Source organism: Sorex fumeus, unplaced genomic scaffold (genome assembly GCF_029834395.1).
Source record: "Sorex fumeus unplaced genomic scaffold, SorFum_2.1 ptg000037l, whole genome shotgun sequence".
Taxonomy (NCBI): Eukaryota; Metazoa; Chordata; class Mammalia; order Eulipotyphla; family Soricidae; genus Sorex; species Sorex fumeus.
This window is the reverse complement of record NW_026606094.1, coordinates 1,754,586-1,769,919: the sequence shown is the minus strand read 5'-3', so window position 1 is coordinate 1,769,919 and position 15,334 is coordinate 1,754,586. Positions and strand designations below refer to the sequence as shown.

General features: G+C 56.2%; 1 protein-coding gene across 1 annotated transcript; it reads left to right on the top strand.

Annotated features, from left to right (window-relative positions):
• The first annotated feature begins 12,399 nt into the window (after window positions 1-12,399).
• On the top strand, window positions 12,400-15,327 carry LOC130027477 (transmembrane protein 53-A-like). The gene is made up of 3 exons (XM_056118285.1): window positions 12,400-12,446; window positions 12,951-13,503; window positions 14,877-15,327. The coding sequence occupies exons 2-3, from the start codon at window positions 13,023-13,025 to the stop codon at window positions 15,239-15,241; spliced, it is 846 nt and encodes a 281-aa protein (XP_055974260.1). The 5' UTR covers window positions 12,400-12,446; window positions 12,951-13,022; the 3' UTR covers window positions 15,242-15,327.
• The last annotated feature ends 7 nt before the right edge of the window (window positions 15,328-15,334 follow it).

The following is a 15,334-nucleotide window of genomic DNA, read 5'->3' as shown; positions in this document are numbered from 1 at the left end:
CACTGGTAGAAAATTTACGAGAAAAAAAATCCAACCCCATCAAAAAAATGGGAGAAGAAATTAATAGAAACTTCCTCAAAAAAGAAATTCAAATGGCCAAAAGGCACATTTTTTAAAAATGCTCTTCATCACTATTCATTGGGAAGATGCAAATCTAAACAATAATGAGATATCATCTCACACCACAGAGACTGGAACACATCCAAAAGAACAACCAGTGCTGGTGCGGATTGGGGGGAGAAAGGGACTCTCATTCATTGTTGGTGGGAATGCTGACTGGTCCAGCCTTTTTGGAAAACAACATGGACATTACTCAACAAACTAGAAATTGAGCTCCCATTTGACCCAGCAAGACCACTACTTGAAATATACCCTGGGGGACCAAAAACACACAGCAGAAACACCATCTTCACTCCTACATTCATTGCAGCACTACTCACAATAGCCAGAATCTGGAAACAACCTGAGTTCCCGAGAACACAGCGTTGGATAAAAAAAACTATGGTGCATCTACATAATGGAATACTACACAGCTGTTAGGAAAAATGAAGTCTTGAAATTTGCCTATAAGTGGATGGATATGGAGAATATCATGCTGAGTGAAATGAGTCAGGAGGAAAAGGACAGCTATAGAATGACTACATTCATTTGTGGGATTAAAAAAAAAAGTAGTATAAGACTAATATCCAAGGGCAAGTGTGTGGAGGGCAGAGTAGGTAAGACAAAGAAGGGACCAATATGACAATAATAGTTGGAAATGATCATGCTGGATAAGAACTGAGTATTGAAAGCAGGTAAAGGATTATAAATGATAACTTTTCAGTATCTGTAATGCAAACCATAGTACCCAAAAAGGAGAGAGAGAGAGAGAGAGAGAGGGAGAGAGAGAGAGAGAGAGGGAGAGAGAGGAAAAGTGCCTGCCATAAAGGCAGGCTGGGGGAAGGGGGGAGTTGGGGAATGATGGGGGGAGAACTGGGGTTGGGGAAGAAAGAAAGAAATGGTCCCCGAGGGTCTGCTTCTATCTGTACCACTGGGTTCTGGTTCCACACTGGCCGAACAGAACCCAGGGATGGTGAAGGAGATGAAAAACTGCGGGGGTGGGCCAAAGAGATAGTACAGCAAGGAGGGCAATTGCCTTGCACATGACTGATCCAGGTTCGATCCTGAGTATCCCATATGGTTCCCTGAGCACTGTCAGGAGTATTTTCTGAGCTCAGAGTCAGGAGGGTATGATAAAAAAAAAAGAGAAGAAAAAGGAAAGAGGGAAAGAAAGAGAGAGAGAGGAAGGAAGGAAGGAAGGAAGGGAGGGAGGGAGGGAGGAAGGAAGGAAGGAAGGAGAGAGAAAGAGAGAGAAAGGAAGGAAGGAAGGAAGGAAGGAAGGAAGGAAGGAAGGAAGGAAGGAAGGAAGGAAGGAGAGAGAAGGAAGGAAGGAAGGAAGGAAGGAAGGAAGGAAGGAAGGAAGGAGAGAGAAGGAAGGAAGGAAGGAAGGAAGGAAGGAAGGAAGGAAGGAAGGAAGGAAGGAAGGAAGGAAGGAAAGAGCGAGACGGAAAGAAAAGGAAAGTAAAAACTGGGGGCAAGAAGCAGGAGAGCATGTAGGTGGTGACGGAGAGGACCTTCCTCCAGTGGGCGGGCGCCGTGGCTGGCGCGGCTGCGGTGATGGGATGATGGTATCTGCCGGGGAGCTGTAGAAGGTTAGTAGGGCAGAGGAGGCCCAGGGGACAGTGGCCTGGTTCTCCCTGTGAACAAGCGCGACCTGCTTAGACAGGTCCCCTCCTCCCGCCCCTGCCTCGCAGCCCCCCGACCACCCAGACACAGGGGCACGGGGAACCCTGACGAATGGGGGAATTCGGGGTGGGGGTGGGTAGGTCTAAGCCCAGCCCCTCCCCCACACAAAAGGAGGCTGGAGCAGACAGCGAGGGAGGCCTTGGACAGCTGCGGGCCTCCCACAAGCGCCCTCACTCAGCTGCTTCCCTGGCCTTCCCCCAGGTGCGCGTCTGCCTGTGATCTCTGTTCCTGGCCATGTCCCTGTCCTTCAGAAGGACAGAGAGGAGCAGCTGAGGGGTCAGCAGGGTGAGAGAGGGTGATCCGGGTGTCCTGAGTGGGGGGTGAGGGGGAGCCTTATGCAGGGTCAGAAACCTGTTTCTTCCCTGTAGGCAGAGCAGACAGGAAACTCACAGCCGGCCCCGCCCCTTCTCAGTAACCCCCCCCCCCCCGCCCCCACCAAGTCATTCCTAACACCTGCTATGACAAAGGCAGGATGACTAGGACACCCGCATAGCCTGGGGTCCCTCAGCTGGAGACTGAGGGGCTGGGAGGGCAGGGAGGGAGGAAGGGGCCAGAAAGCAGGGAAGAAGCACAGAACCTTCTGGATGCCCTCCTCCCTCTGCCTCATTCCTGCATTGCTTCCTGCAGGAGTGGGAAGTTTTGCTCTCTGGACTGTGGTCTAGGCATCCAGGCTACTCCTCGCCAGCCCTGGGTACAGCCCTCTCCAGGCGGGCGGCCGGAAGTGCTGTGCTGTGGCCGGCTCAGCGGCTAAGGCTTGGTGCCTGCGTTCAACTTCCACCACACGTGCCAAGGACGATCCCATCCTGGTGGTCCCCACTGCCTGGACCCCCAGGGCCATGGGGGACTTCTTTGGTTTGCTGTCTGTTTGCTTTGTTCTGTTTGGGGACCTACACCCAAGCAGTGGTCAGGGGTTGCTCATGGCTCGGCATTCAGGAATTACTCCTGGTGGACTCCGGGGACCCTATGGGATGCTGGAAATCAAACCTGGGTTGGCCGTGTGCAAGGCAAACACCTTCCCTGCTGTAGTACCTCTCCGACCCCTGATTTCTAGCTACAGCAAACCAGGCATGTGTGAGCCCCGTCCCTAAAGGGAACAACCCTCGGAGAGCACTGCAACTAAAACACATAGAAGACACCTGAGTGTCATGAGCAGGAATGGGGACCCCACCCCAACCCCCTGGAATGAGCCTTATGCAGGCCACAACTACCTGTGCAACCCTGGGTAGTCCCACACCCAGACTGTGCACAGCTCCCTGGTTGGAGCACCGCGAGCAACTCAAGGTGGGAGCCCCACAAGTGTGGAGTGTGGGAGCCCCACGGTCGCATGTGTGAGCACCACAACAGGGTGGTGCCTCCCTAGCTACTACCATGACATCAACAGAGAGGAGGAATGAAGAAGATCACTTACTTGATCACTTGACTTCCCGTTAATCATTGATTTGCTCGAGCGGGCACTAGTAATGTCTCCATTGGTCCCTGTCACGTACTACTGTAGCCCAATGGCATCTTTTCCTTGTAGGAACACGAAGAGCCTCAAACCGATCGTTCAGGGTCTTGACAAAGAAGTCTGACCATCTGGTAGGTGGGTGGCCACATGGTCTTTTGACATCCCGTGGAATCCAGTCAGTAACGGCTCTAGTCCAGCGGTCATCTCCAAATCTCATTATATGTCCAGCCCATCTGATTTTCGATGCCTTGGCAAACGAGACAGCATCCTTGATTCTTGACCATAGACGGAGGTCGGAACTTTGGATTCTTTCTCTCATTTGAGTGAAACATGATACTCCAAGCATAGCTCTTTCAATTCCTCTTTGGGAGATCCGAACAGCGTTCTCATCCTGTTTGCGTAGGGCCCAGGTCTCTGAGACGTATGTTAATGCAGGAAGAACAGTGGAATTGAAGAGATGTGCCCAGAGCCGGAGGTTCTTCGTCCTCTTAGCTATTTCTTTGACGCTCTTGAAGGCGTTCCAAGCCACTCTCTTCCTTCTGTGCAACTCAGGTGCCAGGTCATTCGTCATGTTGACTTCTCGACCTAGGTACACATAACTGTTGCATTCGGAGATGTCTGTCCCATTGAGAGTGAATGGAGCGTCAGGAATGAGACCGTTTCTCATAAACATTGTCTTCGTGAGATTCAGCTGTAGTTCGACCTTTCCACACTCACGGTCGAAGTCGGCCAGCATTTGTGCCGCTTGACTAATGGATTAAAAAAAAAAAGTGGGATGGGGGATGGGGGGTGGGAGGGATACTGGGATTAGTGGTGGTGGAGAATGGGAACTAGTAGAGGGATGGGTACTGGGATTAGTGGTAGTGGAGAATGGGAACTAGTGGAGGGATGGGTACTTGATCATTGTATAACTGAAACCCAAGCACAAAAATTTGTAAGTCTACAACTGTACCTCATGGTGTTTCACTACTGAAAATTAAAAAAAAAAAAGTTCATTGTGGGGCTGGAAAGATAGGATAGCGGGTAAGGCATTTGCCTTGAATGCAGCTGACTCCAGTTTGATCTGCCGTACCCCTATAGGGTCCTGTATGGTCCCCTGAGCACTCTTGGAGCACAGAGCCAAGAATAGCCCCTGAGACCTGAGACCATAGGGTGTGCCCCCCCCCACCAGCACTAAAAAAAAACCCACTTGGGAAGAAGGGTGTGGAGGGACAGAAGCGGGGATACTACACCCTTGAGGCACAGAAGCAGATTTGCTGCAAAACCACTTCCTGTTTGACATGTGAACTGAGCCGGTCCGCCCTGCCCAAGCTCTGTTGTGCCCGCCAGCCCTCCTCAGATGTGTACTCTGCAGGGGTACCCCTCCTCTCTGGGTCACTGTGATAGCGAGGTGGTGTCCTGTCTGCCTGGGTGGGGACAGGAAAGGCTGGGAGGGTTGGGACTCCAGAGAGTCGGGCAGGCACCGGCCTGGGAGGTGATAAAAGAGCCCAGAGGAAGACATGGAGAAAGAGGCAGGGGGGTGGGGGGGGGACGAGTGGAGGGGTGTCAGCTGGCTTCGTGCTAGCCCACTGGGAAGCCTGGGTTCTGCCCGCATGACAGGTTTCCTTGGACGGTGAGCTGTGAAAGCCCCCAAACACCAAATCAGAACGGAGAGATGGAGCCATAGGCTGCATGTGGCTTTGCATCAGGAGATCAGAGAGTCCCTCCCCCAAGCACCACTGAGAGAGAAAGACCCCTGAGCACAGAATCAGGAATGGTCCCCAAGCACCTCTGGGTGTGGACCAAAAACAAATCAACAATTAAGGTCTGGAGAGATAGTACAGGGGGTAAGGCCTTTGCTTTACATGCGCCATCCCTGGTTTGATCCCCAGCACAGGATATGGTCTCCTGCACCCCGCCCAGGAGTCACCCCTGAGCACAGAGCCACAAGTAACCCCCAAGCACTTTGGGGTGCCTCCCCCACACCCACACAACAAAACATATCGTTCTCACTATCCTTCCGTTGTTCATTGATTTGCTCGAGCAGGCCCAATAACGTCTCCATTGTGACACTTGTTACTTGTTACTGTGTTTGGCTTAACAAATACTTCACGAGTAGCTTGCCAGGCTTTGCCGTGCGGGCAAGATACTCTCGGTAGCTTGTCGGGCTCTCTGAGAGGGGCAGAGGAATTGAACCTGTCTCGGCCCGGTTGGCCGTGTGCAAGGCAAACGCCCGACCCGCTGTGCTATCACTCCAGCCTAACAAACAAAACACATACATCACTAAATATTGTACAGGGCAAAGGGATCGAGGGAACTTATAGATCAATAGTTTTTCAAACACCAGGCATAAAACTGACCTGGGTTCTATCCTGAACATCCCATATAGTCCCCTGAGCCCACCAGGAGTAATCCCTGCAGGCAGAGTGAGGGATCTGCATGCCTCTGGGTATGACCCCAAGATAAAACAAAACAAAACTTTCAAAAAGGAATTCTGGGGGCTGGAGTGATAGCGCAGCGGGGAGGGCATTTGCCTTGCACATGGCCCAACCCAGGTTCAATTCCCAGCATCCCATATGGTCCCCCGAGCATGGCCAGCAGTAACCCCTGAGTGCATGAACCAGGAGTAACCCCCGTGCATCGCTGGGTATGACCCAAAAAGAAAAATAAATAAATAAATAAAATAAAAAATAAAAATTCCTCTAGGAGACCGACATCCCCACATGCTGGAGGCTCTCCAGAGGAGGGCGTGGCATTGCCCTGCCCCTGCCCTCTCCGTTTCCCTCCAGACCTTGTAGAGCTGGTCTGGCTTGAATCAGATCCCTGGAGCTACCCCCCCCCACCCGCCTCCCCTTCCAGGGCAGGGCAGGCATATCCTCAAGGTCCTTCCAAATATGCAAAATAATAGTGGGGTGTGGTCGCCATGGTTGCAGCTTATCTCCCCCACCCCTCACAGTTTCCTGGGGCTGAGTACACTGAGGTGACAGAGAACAGTGTCCAGAAATAGGGTGGGGGGCCTAGGGTGGCTCTTTGTAGATCAGGCCCCTCTGAGAAAAAAGTTCTGCTGCCTGCCCAGAATGGGCAGGCTCATTGGCACACACGCAGGGCACAGATCCTCCAGCAGAGGTCCCCCACGAGCTGTTGCCTACAACACCCATCTCCACATCCTTCCCTCCTCACCCAGGTCTCCCGGTGAGGGCCTCCTGGAGTAGAGACTCACCTCCCTCCGGGAAATCGAAAAATTGCTGCCAGATAAGCTGCAAATCTGAAGGACCCGATGCTAAAGTATGGGGGTAGGGGGGACCTTGTGGGGGTTGCCAGGAGGGAGGAATTCTTTTCAACGAGGTGGGGGTGGCAGGTGCTCTTGAGAGCTGGCAAACCCCAGGCTCTGGGGCTGGAGCGATAGCACAGTAGGTAGGGCATTTGCCTTGCACACGGCTGACCGGAGCTCGATTCCCAGCATCCCATATGGTCCCCCGAGTCCCGCCAGGAGTAATTCCTGAGCACAGAGCCAGGAGGAACCCCTGAGCATGACCCAAAAAAACAAACAAACAAACAAACAAAAAGAATCAGCCAGGCTCTTATCCAGCAAGGTACTAGGAACCCTCCAGGATGGCCGTGAGATGCTGTCAAGGGTGAAACTTACAGCAAATGTGCCAGAGTGATGCCCTCTAGTTCTGGAGAGAAAGCATCCTAGCTAGGTTGGGGGGGGGGGTTGAAACCTGCACCCCTAAAAGTCCAGGTTACCCCCCACCCCTGCACCTACAACATCAACAGTGTCCACGTTCTAACCGGAGCCTGTGAAGCTATTGTCATACACGGCAGAAGGATCTTGGCAGAGGTGACGATATCCAAGGCTTGCTTTTGTGCATCCGGGTCACGCCTGGGGAGGTTTGGTCACATGTGCCTGGTGGTTCTGGGTCTAGCCAGGTTGTGTGGTGCTGGGGGGCTCCAGGGGCCGCACAGGGGTGGGGGGGGACAGAGCGCCCAGGTGTCAGGGATGGCACTCAAGACTTCTCATGATAAACATGAGCTCTACCACTTGAGCTACCTCCCCAGGCCCAACACTAAGGGAGACATTATAATGGATTATGGCCCAGGACCTGATGGTGAGCATGAGAGTTCTCAGAGGAGGAAGCACATGTGAGAGCAAAAGTGGAAATCCTGCAAGTCTGAGGCTGCATGGCTGGCGCTGGGGATGGAGAAAGCAGCCATGAGCCAAGGAAGCCAGGCAGCCTCTAGCAGTGGGGAAAAGGAAAGGAACAGGTTCTCCTAAGAGCCTCCAGAAAGAATAAAGATGATGGGGGGCGGGGGGCGGTGCTTGGAGCAATAGCACAGCAGGTACCTTGCACGCGGCCGGCCCAGGTTCGATTCCCAGCATCCCATATGGTCCCCTGAGCAGCGCCAGGGATAATTCCTGAGTCCAGAGCCAGGAGTAACCCCTGTGCATCACTGGGTGTGACCACTCCCCCAAAACAGATGAGGGGGGTGCTCTTATAAATGTCTGACCTCCTTTACTTACTCCTTAGGATGAGAGACGTGAGGGGCTTTACGTGGTTGGGTTTGGCACTAACGATGCGATCAGTCATAAGGCACGCATCTCACATGTGTGAGGCCCTACCTGCAGCACTACTGAAGAAAGAAAAATCAAAACGGGCTGGAGAGACAGTGCTGGGGCTAAGGTGCTTGCCTAGCACGCAGCTGACCCAGGTTAGAGTCCCAGCACTGCCTAGGGTGCCCCCAGACCCACCAAGAGTAAGCACTGAGTGCAGAGCTGGGAGGAAGGCCTGTGTACTGCTAGATGCAGCCCAAAAATGCAAAAAAGAAAAGAAAAGTTAGGGACTGGAGTGATAGTACAGCAGGTAGGACATTTGCCTTACATGTGGCCAACCCTGATTCGAACTGGGATATCCCATACAGTGCCCTGAGTGCAGAGCCAGGAGTAAGTCCTGAGCATCACTGGGCATGGCCCCAAAACAAAGAAATAAACAAATTCAAAATGCCACTCAGTGTGGGGAGATTTGTTATAGCCGTCGGGGGAAACAGAGGTACCAGGACTGGCCAGACGAGGCCAAGGCTGCAGGGATCGCAATGGGCTGCTCAGTGGACTGCTCAGCGGGGTTTCTGCTTCTGGGGCGGCTGGATAAAGAGTGAGGCTGTGAGAGGGGGAGCAGCGGGGTGGGGCAAGTGCTGGCATTCACATCTATCAACTGCGATGGTATACATCACTGGCCAGAAAGGATCCCTGGGCTGCCACACCAGGCGAGGTGGGTGTGGCAAAGGAGGCTGGTGCCCGGGCAATCAGCCCTGAGGCCACATCAGTGTGTGGATGTGGGATGCCCTGCCAGTCCAGCCCTCATTCTCCTCCCCCCCCACACTTGTCTCCACCCTGCCTCCACCCCCATGCTCCAAGGGATGGGAGGAGAGGGTGGGGAACTGGGTGTATCCCCTCACAAACACAGAATTCCTACAGGTGTCTGTTCTCACACAGGTGTGTCCTCAGTGACAAGTGAGTCTTCTTTTATCTTTCTCCTGGGTTTGGGGGCCACACCCAGCAGTGCTCAGGACTTTACTCCTGGCTCTGCACTCAGGGCTCACTCCTGGCAGTGCTCAGGAGAGCGTCAGGGGCACTGGGTTTTGAACTTGGATTGGCTGGATGCAAGGTAAGCACCCTACCCACTGTACTATCTCTCTGGCCCCATTGAGTGTCCCGTGAATCCCGTCATTCGCCAAGTATTCAGGAATGACATTGGTTTGGTTTGGGGCTACACTCAGAGGCTGTTCCACTCAGGGAATGTGGATGCTTCTGGCAGTATCCTGGGAAACCCGAGTAATGTTGGGGCTTGAACTCTCACACAGAACATGCGAACTAGCCCCTTGAGGTATCTCCCAGGCGTCTGACACTGGGTTGGTTGGGTTTGGGTTTGGGTGGTGCTCAGAGGCTCAAGAATGGCCCATGGTGTGCTTAAAGGACTATATGCAGTGCGAGGGATCAAATTAGGGGTGGCCACATACAAGGCAAGTGCTTTACCCCTGCACTCTCTCTCCAGGCTCAAGAAAAGGTAGATTTAAGAAGGGGTAGACTTGGTCTGACTGGAGGGGAGCATGAGAGCCCATTTCATGCCTACCTGGCAGGACCAAGATGCTAGATATTTGGTCCAGCACTGTAATGGGTGTTTCTGAATGGGATGAGCCTTTGGTGGGTGAGCAGATGGCGCTCCCCAATGCCGTTGGATCTCACTCAGTTTGTGGAAGGCCTGAATGAACAAAAGGGCCCAGCAGGGGCTGGGATGTGGCTGGAGGTCTGCGACAGACTTTGTGTATGTGAGGCTCTGGGTTTGGTGATCCACATAGCAGGATGGTCCCTGGGCCCCCAGCAATAATGGCTGTGGGCCAAGAGCTGTCCCTCACTGCCTCTCCCCCACTAGGAACACAAGCCTCTTGCTTTTGAAATGAAATGAGATATATTCCCTGATTCCCAAGTATAAATATCATAGGCAGAAATTTACATATGTTCTTCTGGTTTTTAGTTTTGGGTGGCCATACCCAGCGGTGCTCAGGGCTTACCCCTGGCTCTGCACTCAGGAATCTCTCCTGGCAGTGCTCAGAGGACCTTATGAGGTGTCAGGATATCAAACCCTGTGTAAACTAGCGTCTACCTGCTATCCTATTTCTCCAGTCCCTAATTACATACATTCTATACATACATGGTCCATGATGTTTTTTCAATATTATAAATATAGTACAATAGCCAGAATATGGAAACAACCCAAATGTCCAACAACAATGAAACACTACGTAGGTGTAAGAAAATATGGAATTGTTTGGTTTCCTCTAAAGTGGTTGGAAGTGGAGAGCATTGTGTTAAGTGACAGAAACCAGGGGGAGGAGAAATACCAGATGAACCCACTCATCTGTAGTACAAAGACAAAACAGGGGAACCGGCAGTATCAGGTAATGACAAGTGCTTGGCCTTGGATTCTTGAATTATGAAACTGATTAACAAGCAGTGGGTGGAGGAGGGGCTGAGGGGGAGAGCGGAGGGATATGGCTGTAGGGATAGGGGCACCCCGAAAGTGGTGGGGATCATAATCTTACAGACAGAAACCATAAACTTTAACACTTTTGTAACAACCTAAGATAGGATTTTTTTAAAAAAGAAATTAAAAGGGCCAAGATATTTGAAATCATTTTATCAGTTATTTTCCTGGAGGAGCTGGGCTCAGGGGAATCAGAAGCGCCCGTGGATGGTCTCTGTGTCCAGTCTGGTACCAGCGAGGAACAGGGAGTGGAAAGGCTGAGCGCGGTCGGATCAAGCACAACCCACCCAGTCCCTGTGCCTGGGCTAGGCTGGCTTGGTTTGGGGGCCACGCTCAGGGCTGCTCCTGCTCAGGGCACGGGGGTGTTCCTGGCCATGCCCTGGAAAACCCCAAGTGCTGAGATTTCTCCATGCCCACTGGGGCTGACATACAATTTTTTTTCCATTTTGGGTCACACCCAGCAATGCTCAGGGTTACTCCTGGATCTGCACTCAGGAATTACTCCTGGTGGTGCTCGGGGGGCTATATGGGATGCTGGGGATTGAACCCAGGTCAGCCGTGTGCAAGGCAAACGCCGTACCCGCTGTACTATAGCTCCAGCCCCTGACACGCAAATCTTACCCCCTTTTCCCCACAACGATCCTGGGCTCCATGGGAGGGTTCTCCTGGGTCAGCCCTCCTGCCCTCAGCTGTGCTGGAAGCTTCCTCTCCCCTCCAGAGCCCCCAGGCCCCCTGCAATCCTGTGTTTGGAAAGAGGGGATAGCCTTGCACGTGGCCCACCTGAGTCTCATCCCCCCTGCCCCCAGACAGCCAGGAGTGATCCCTGAGCACAGAGCCAGGAGTAAGTTCTGAGCTGAAAAAAAAAAAAAAAAGAAGAAGAAAGCCAAGTGGGAGTTTTCCGCCCCTACCATGACCCACACCTAGAGATCTGTGCTAGAAAGGGTGCCCCCACAGTGCCCCCTCAACTGTGCCCCACCTATCCTCACCCTCTCATCCCTGTGCTGCTAGAGAGGGGGGCTGAGGATCAGACGCACCCCAACAGTGACGGGGGCTTGAGTAAGAAAGGCAGCAGAGGGCAGCCGTTCTTCTGACTCCTCTCTTCTCCGCATTCCTTTCTCAGATCCTTTTCCCTGCCCTGAACCTGAGGAAGACCTGGAAGCAGGCCTGTTGCCTAGGAAACAGCCCCACTCGCGTTCCCCGGGGTCCCGCGGGCCGAGGAGCCCCGGCGCCACCTGCTGGACATAGCGACAACAGCTTGGGGGTGGGGGCGATGCCCCCATCAGTCCCCAGTCTGGCTCTGCCTTGCCACCCTTAAGCATCCTCCCTCCTCCTCGCCCCTGGATCCCTATAGAGCATTAGCTAGCACGGAGGAGTGTGGCAACGGGAGGGAGAGGGGGGACACAAGGAGAACCCGCCCCCCACTCCTCGCTTGGGAGTCGCAGAGAAAACAAACCCTTAATTTCCTGCGGCCCCGAGTCTAAAGTGTGGGGCACCCATCTGGCTTCCCACCGGCCTGGGGGTTCTGCAGGAGGAAAGCCCGGGGAGGAAGATGTTAAAGTTGGGGTGGGTGGGAGAGTGACGTTGTGGGGTCACAGGAAGGGCCTTACGCCACATCCCTTCTGGATCCCTCCTCTTCCCCAGCCCCCGGCGCCCCGACTTCCCTTTCCTCCCCACCCACCTGGAAAACTTCGCCTCATGGAGCCGCCGACTGTCCTGCCTCCAAGGAAAAGCCCAGGGAAGGGGTCCCAGGAGAGGGCGAGGCTGAGCGCAGGACGCCTAGGGTAGCATCCCCCCAGCACCCCCCCCCCGCAAACACCCGCTTCCATCCCCAGCTGGGCCTCCCTGACCCCAGTCTGACCCCCAAGGTGAAGTGGAGCCTCTCGTGCGTGTGGGGTGGGGTGGGAGTTCTTTCTCCATTGGGATCACAGGCAGAGAAACTGAGGCACGGGGGTGTGGGGCGGAGAGAAGGTCCCTACCTGTTTAGCCCCCCCTCCCACCCCTCCCCGCGGGTCTGCTCTGGCCCTGGCTCCCCGCCCGGGCTGGCCGCCCAGAGCTAGGAGCTTACAAGGGGGCGGGGCAGGCTGGGGACCTTGGTCTCCCGGGGCCCCGAACCCCGCCCACCGGCCCTCCTGAGCCCGCTAAGAGATAAAGGAGGCTGGCGGCTGGGCTGGCAGGCTGGCTCTGGTGCCCTGCAGGTGAGGGCCCCCGTCCTGAGGTCTGCGTGAAGCCGGAGAATTGGGGGTAGGGGGTGTGGGGGTGTGGGGTGCTGGGCGCTTTGACCCCCAGTCACCGTCTGCCGGGACTTCCAGTCCAAATTCTGCTACGCCGCAGGCAGAACGGGCTAAGTGCGCGCGCGCGTCCGTGCGCGCGTGTACGTGTGTGCGTGGGTAGGGATTAGGGGCAGCTCCCCAGGCCCCTAAGGGGGAGTAGGGGGCGTGTCCAGTAGGCGGGGCCCAGCGAGGCTGGGATTGGGGTCCAGTGCTTCCCAACCGGGGCAGGAGCAGGAACAAAAGGCCCGGTGTAAGGGGTGGAAGGCGGGGCCCGCTGGCTGGAGGACACAGCCGCCGGGTCGCTGACCCCCCGCCCTTCCGGGCTGGCTGCCCACTTCCCGATTGGCACCGGGACCGCAGGAGCTAAAAGGGCCCTCAGAGGGCTGGGACACTGCCCCCATCATGCCTTCTGAGCGGTCCCGTTCTCAGCCCGCGGGTGCGGAAGGCGAGGGGGCGCCTCCCAGCACTCCTGCCCCGTCTCTCCCCGAGGGAGCACCAGCCATGGTCCCGCTGCTGCCCGCTGCCCACGACGACGACGACGACGTGACGGTGACGCGGCTGTCGCGCTCCATCCACCTCTACTGCAAGCAGCCGGGGCCCCCAGGGGCCCCGGGGCCGCCCCGCCCGCTGCTTCTGCTGCTGCCCTGGCTGGGGGCGCCGCAGGGCGCCCAGGCCAAATACCTGCAGCTCTACCTGGCCAGCGGCTTCGACGTGCTGACCGTGGAGAGCGCACTGCGGCACTTCCTGTGCCCGCGCCTGGGCCTGGGCCGCGCGGCGCGCGTGTTGGAGCTGTTGCAGGGGCCCGGGGTGCTGGCCGGTCGCCCCCTGGTCGTGCACGCCCTCTCCCTGGGGGGCTACACCTTCGCTCAGATGCTGCTGCTCATCCACCGCCAGCCCGAGCGCTACAGCGCTGTGGCCGAGCGCCTCTGGGGACATGTCTTCGACAGCCTGGTGGTAGGCAGCCTGGACCGGATGGCGCTGGGTGAGTGCCGGGGGGCGTGGGCAGGCGGGGGGGGGGGGGGGTGCGGGGGGATGGGGCTGTGGCTGGACCCCAGCCAGGCAGGGCTCTGTGATGCACCTGTGTCCACGTGTGACTGCTCAGCCCCCTGTCCCCCGCGGTACCACGAGGAGCACTCATCTGCCCCTTGTCCTACCCGCAACTTCCCGCTGACCCCATGCGAATGAGCCATGGCAGGCCGGCCCCACACAAGCTCACCTGCTGCTTCATCCCCCTGGAGATCAGACTCGAGTACCAGGGCCCAGCCTTCAGAAAAGCCTCAGAAATCAGTTGATCATGTGGTAGCACTGTTGGGTCTTCTCTACAATGACTCTTAGGGGAGCAGGACTCACAGGGACAGAGTGGGGGGCTTCAAGTTCAGTCCCCTGGCACCACAGGCCCCAAGCACCAGGTATGACTGTGTCTGAATGTCCCCGCCACCAACCCTACACACACACACACACACACACACACACACCACACATCCCAGGTATGACTGTCTGGGCATCCCCGTCACCATCCCTACACACACACAGACACATAGACACACACACACACACCCCCTGGATCCCAAAAGCCGTCCTACACACACACACACACACACACACACACACAAGATCCCAAAAGCCCTCTGTCCTGCATAGCTCGACTACCTTTAGGAATGGTTCCGGGGCCCATGGATAGTGCCTGGGAGGGCCCCTAAAAAGTAATAAGGGGGTATGTAGCTGACCCAAGTTCAATCCCTGGCACCTGACATGGCCCCCTAAACCCCACCAAACATGATCCCTGAAAGTGAAATTAAAAAGTGACCCTGCCGCTTTCGTTCGGGGGCCACAACTGGCTGTGCTCCATCAGGGGCTATTCCCATCTCCATGTTGGGGTGTGTGAAGGGGGGCTGGGGGATCTCCATAGTGGTGCCAGGAATGGAACCAGGCCCCCTTGCCAGCCTTCAAAGTCATTCTCGGGAGGCCGCTCACAGACAGGAGTGTTTGTGGGTCCCTCACAAGTCCCCGGCACTACACACCCCCTGGGAGAGATGGAGCTGAGGGGCTCCGTGTCAGCATCACTGGAGCCCAGAGTCACAGGATGCTTCTAGCTCTTCACTACCCATAAACCAAGGCTCAGCACCCCTCCTTCCTGCCAGCAGAGCTCTCCTGGCCCATCTTCCTTTATCCGGCCCTCCCTACAGTGGCGCCTGTGCCCCAAGAGGGACAGCAGGGGGCCCTCAGCCCAACCCGGAACAGGAGTCACTGCAGATGTCTGAAGAGCCCCCAACTCTGGGCTGTGTTGCCCCCCGTGCCTGCGGGGTTGAGGTGGCAGGCCGGCCCCGCGCTAACTCTCCTGCCTGGCACACACAGGCGTTTCTCAGCTGATTCGGCCACAGGCGCTGGGCCCGGTCATCAAGGCCACAGCCACGTTCTACTTCCACCTGTGCCCGGGCTGCACCGTGCGGCACTACGAGGCGGCAGTGGGCGCCTTCCAGCAGCCCCCAGTGCGGCCCCCGACGCTCGTCTTCTACAGCCACGACGACCCACTCTGTGACGTGGAGCGCTTGGGGCAGCTGCTGGCTGGCTGGCGGCAGGAGGGCATGGCTGTGTGGACGCAGGCCTGGGAGACGTCCCGCCATGCGGCCCACCTGCGCCAGCACCCCCTGGAGTACCGCAACGCCCTGGCCACCTTCCTGGCCAGGCTGGGCTTGGTGATGCCGCCCGCCCGGCTCTGAGGGACGCAAACTCCTGGCCAGCGGCCGGAAGGTGCCGGGGAGTGGGGGCAGGGCTGGGGGAAGGACCAGAGACAAGGGGTGGAGGCCTGGAGA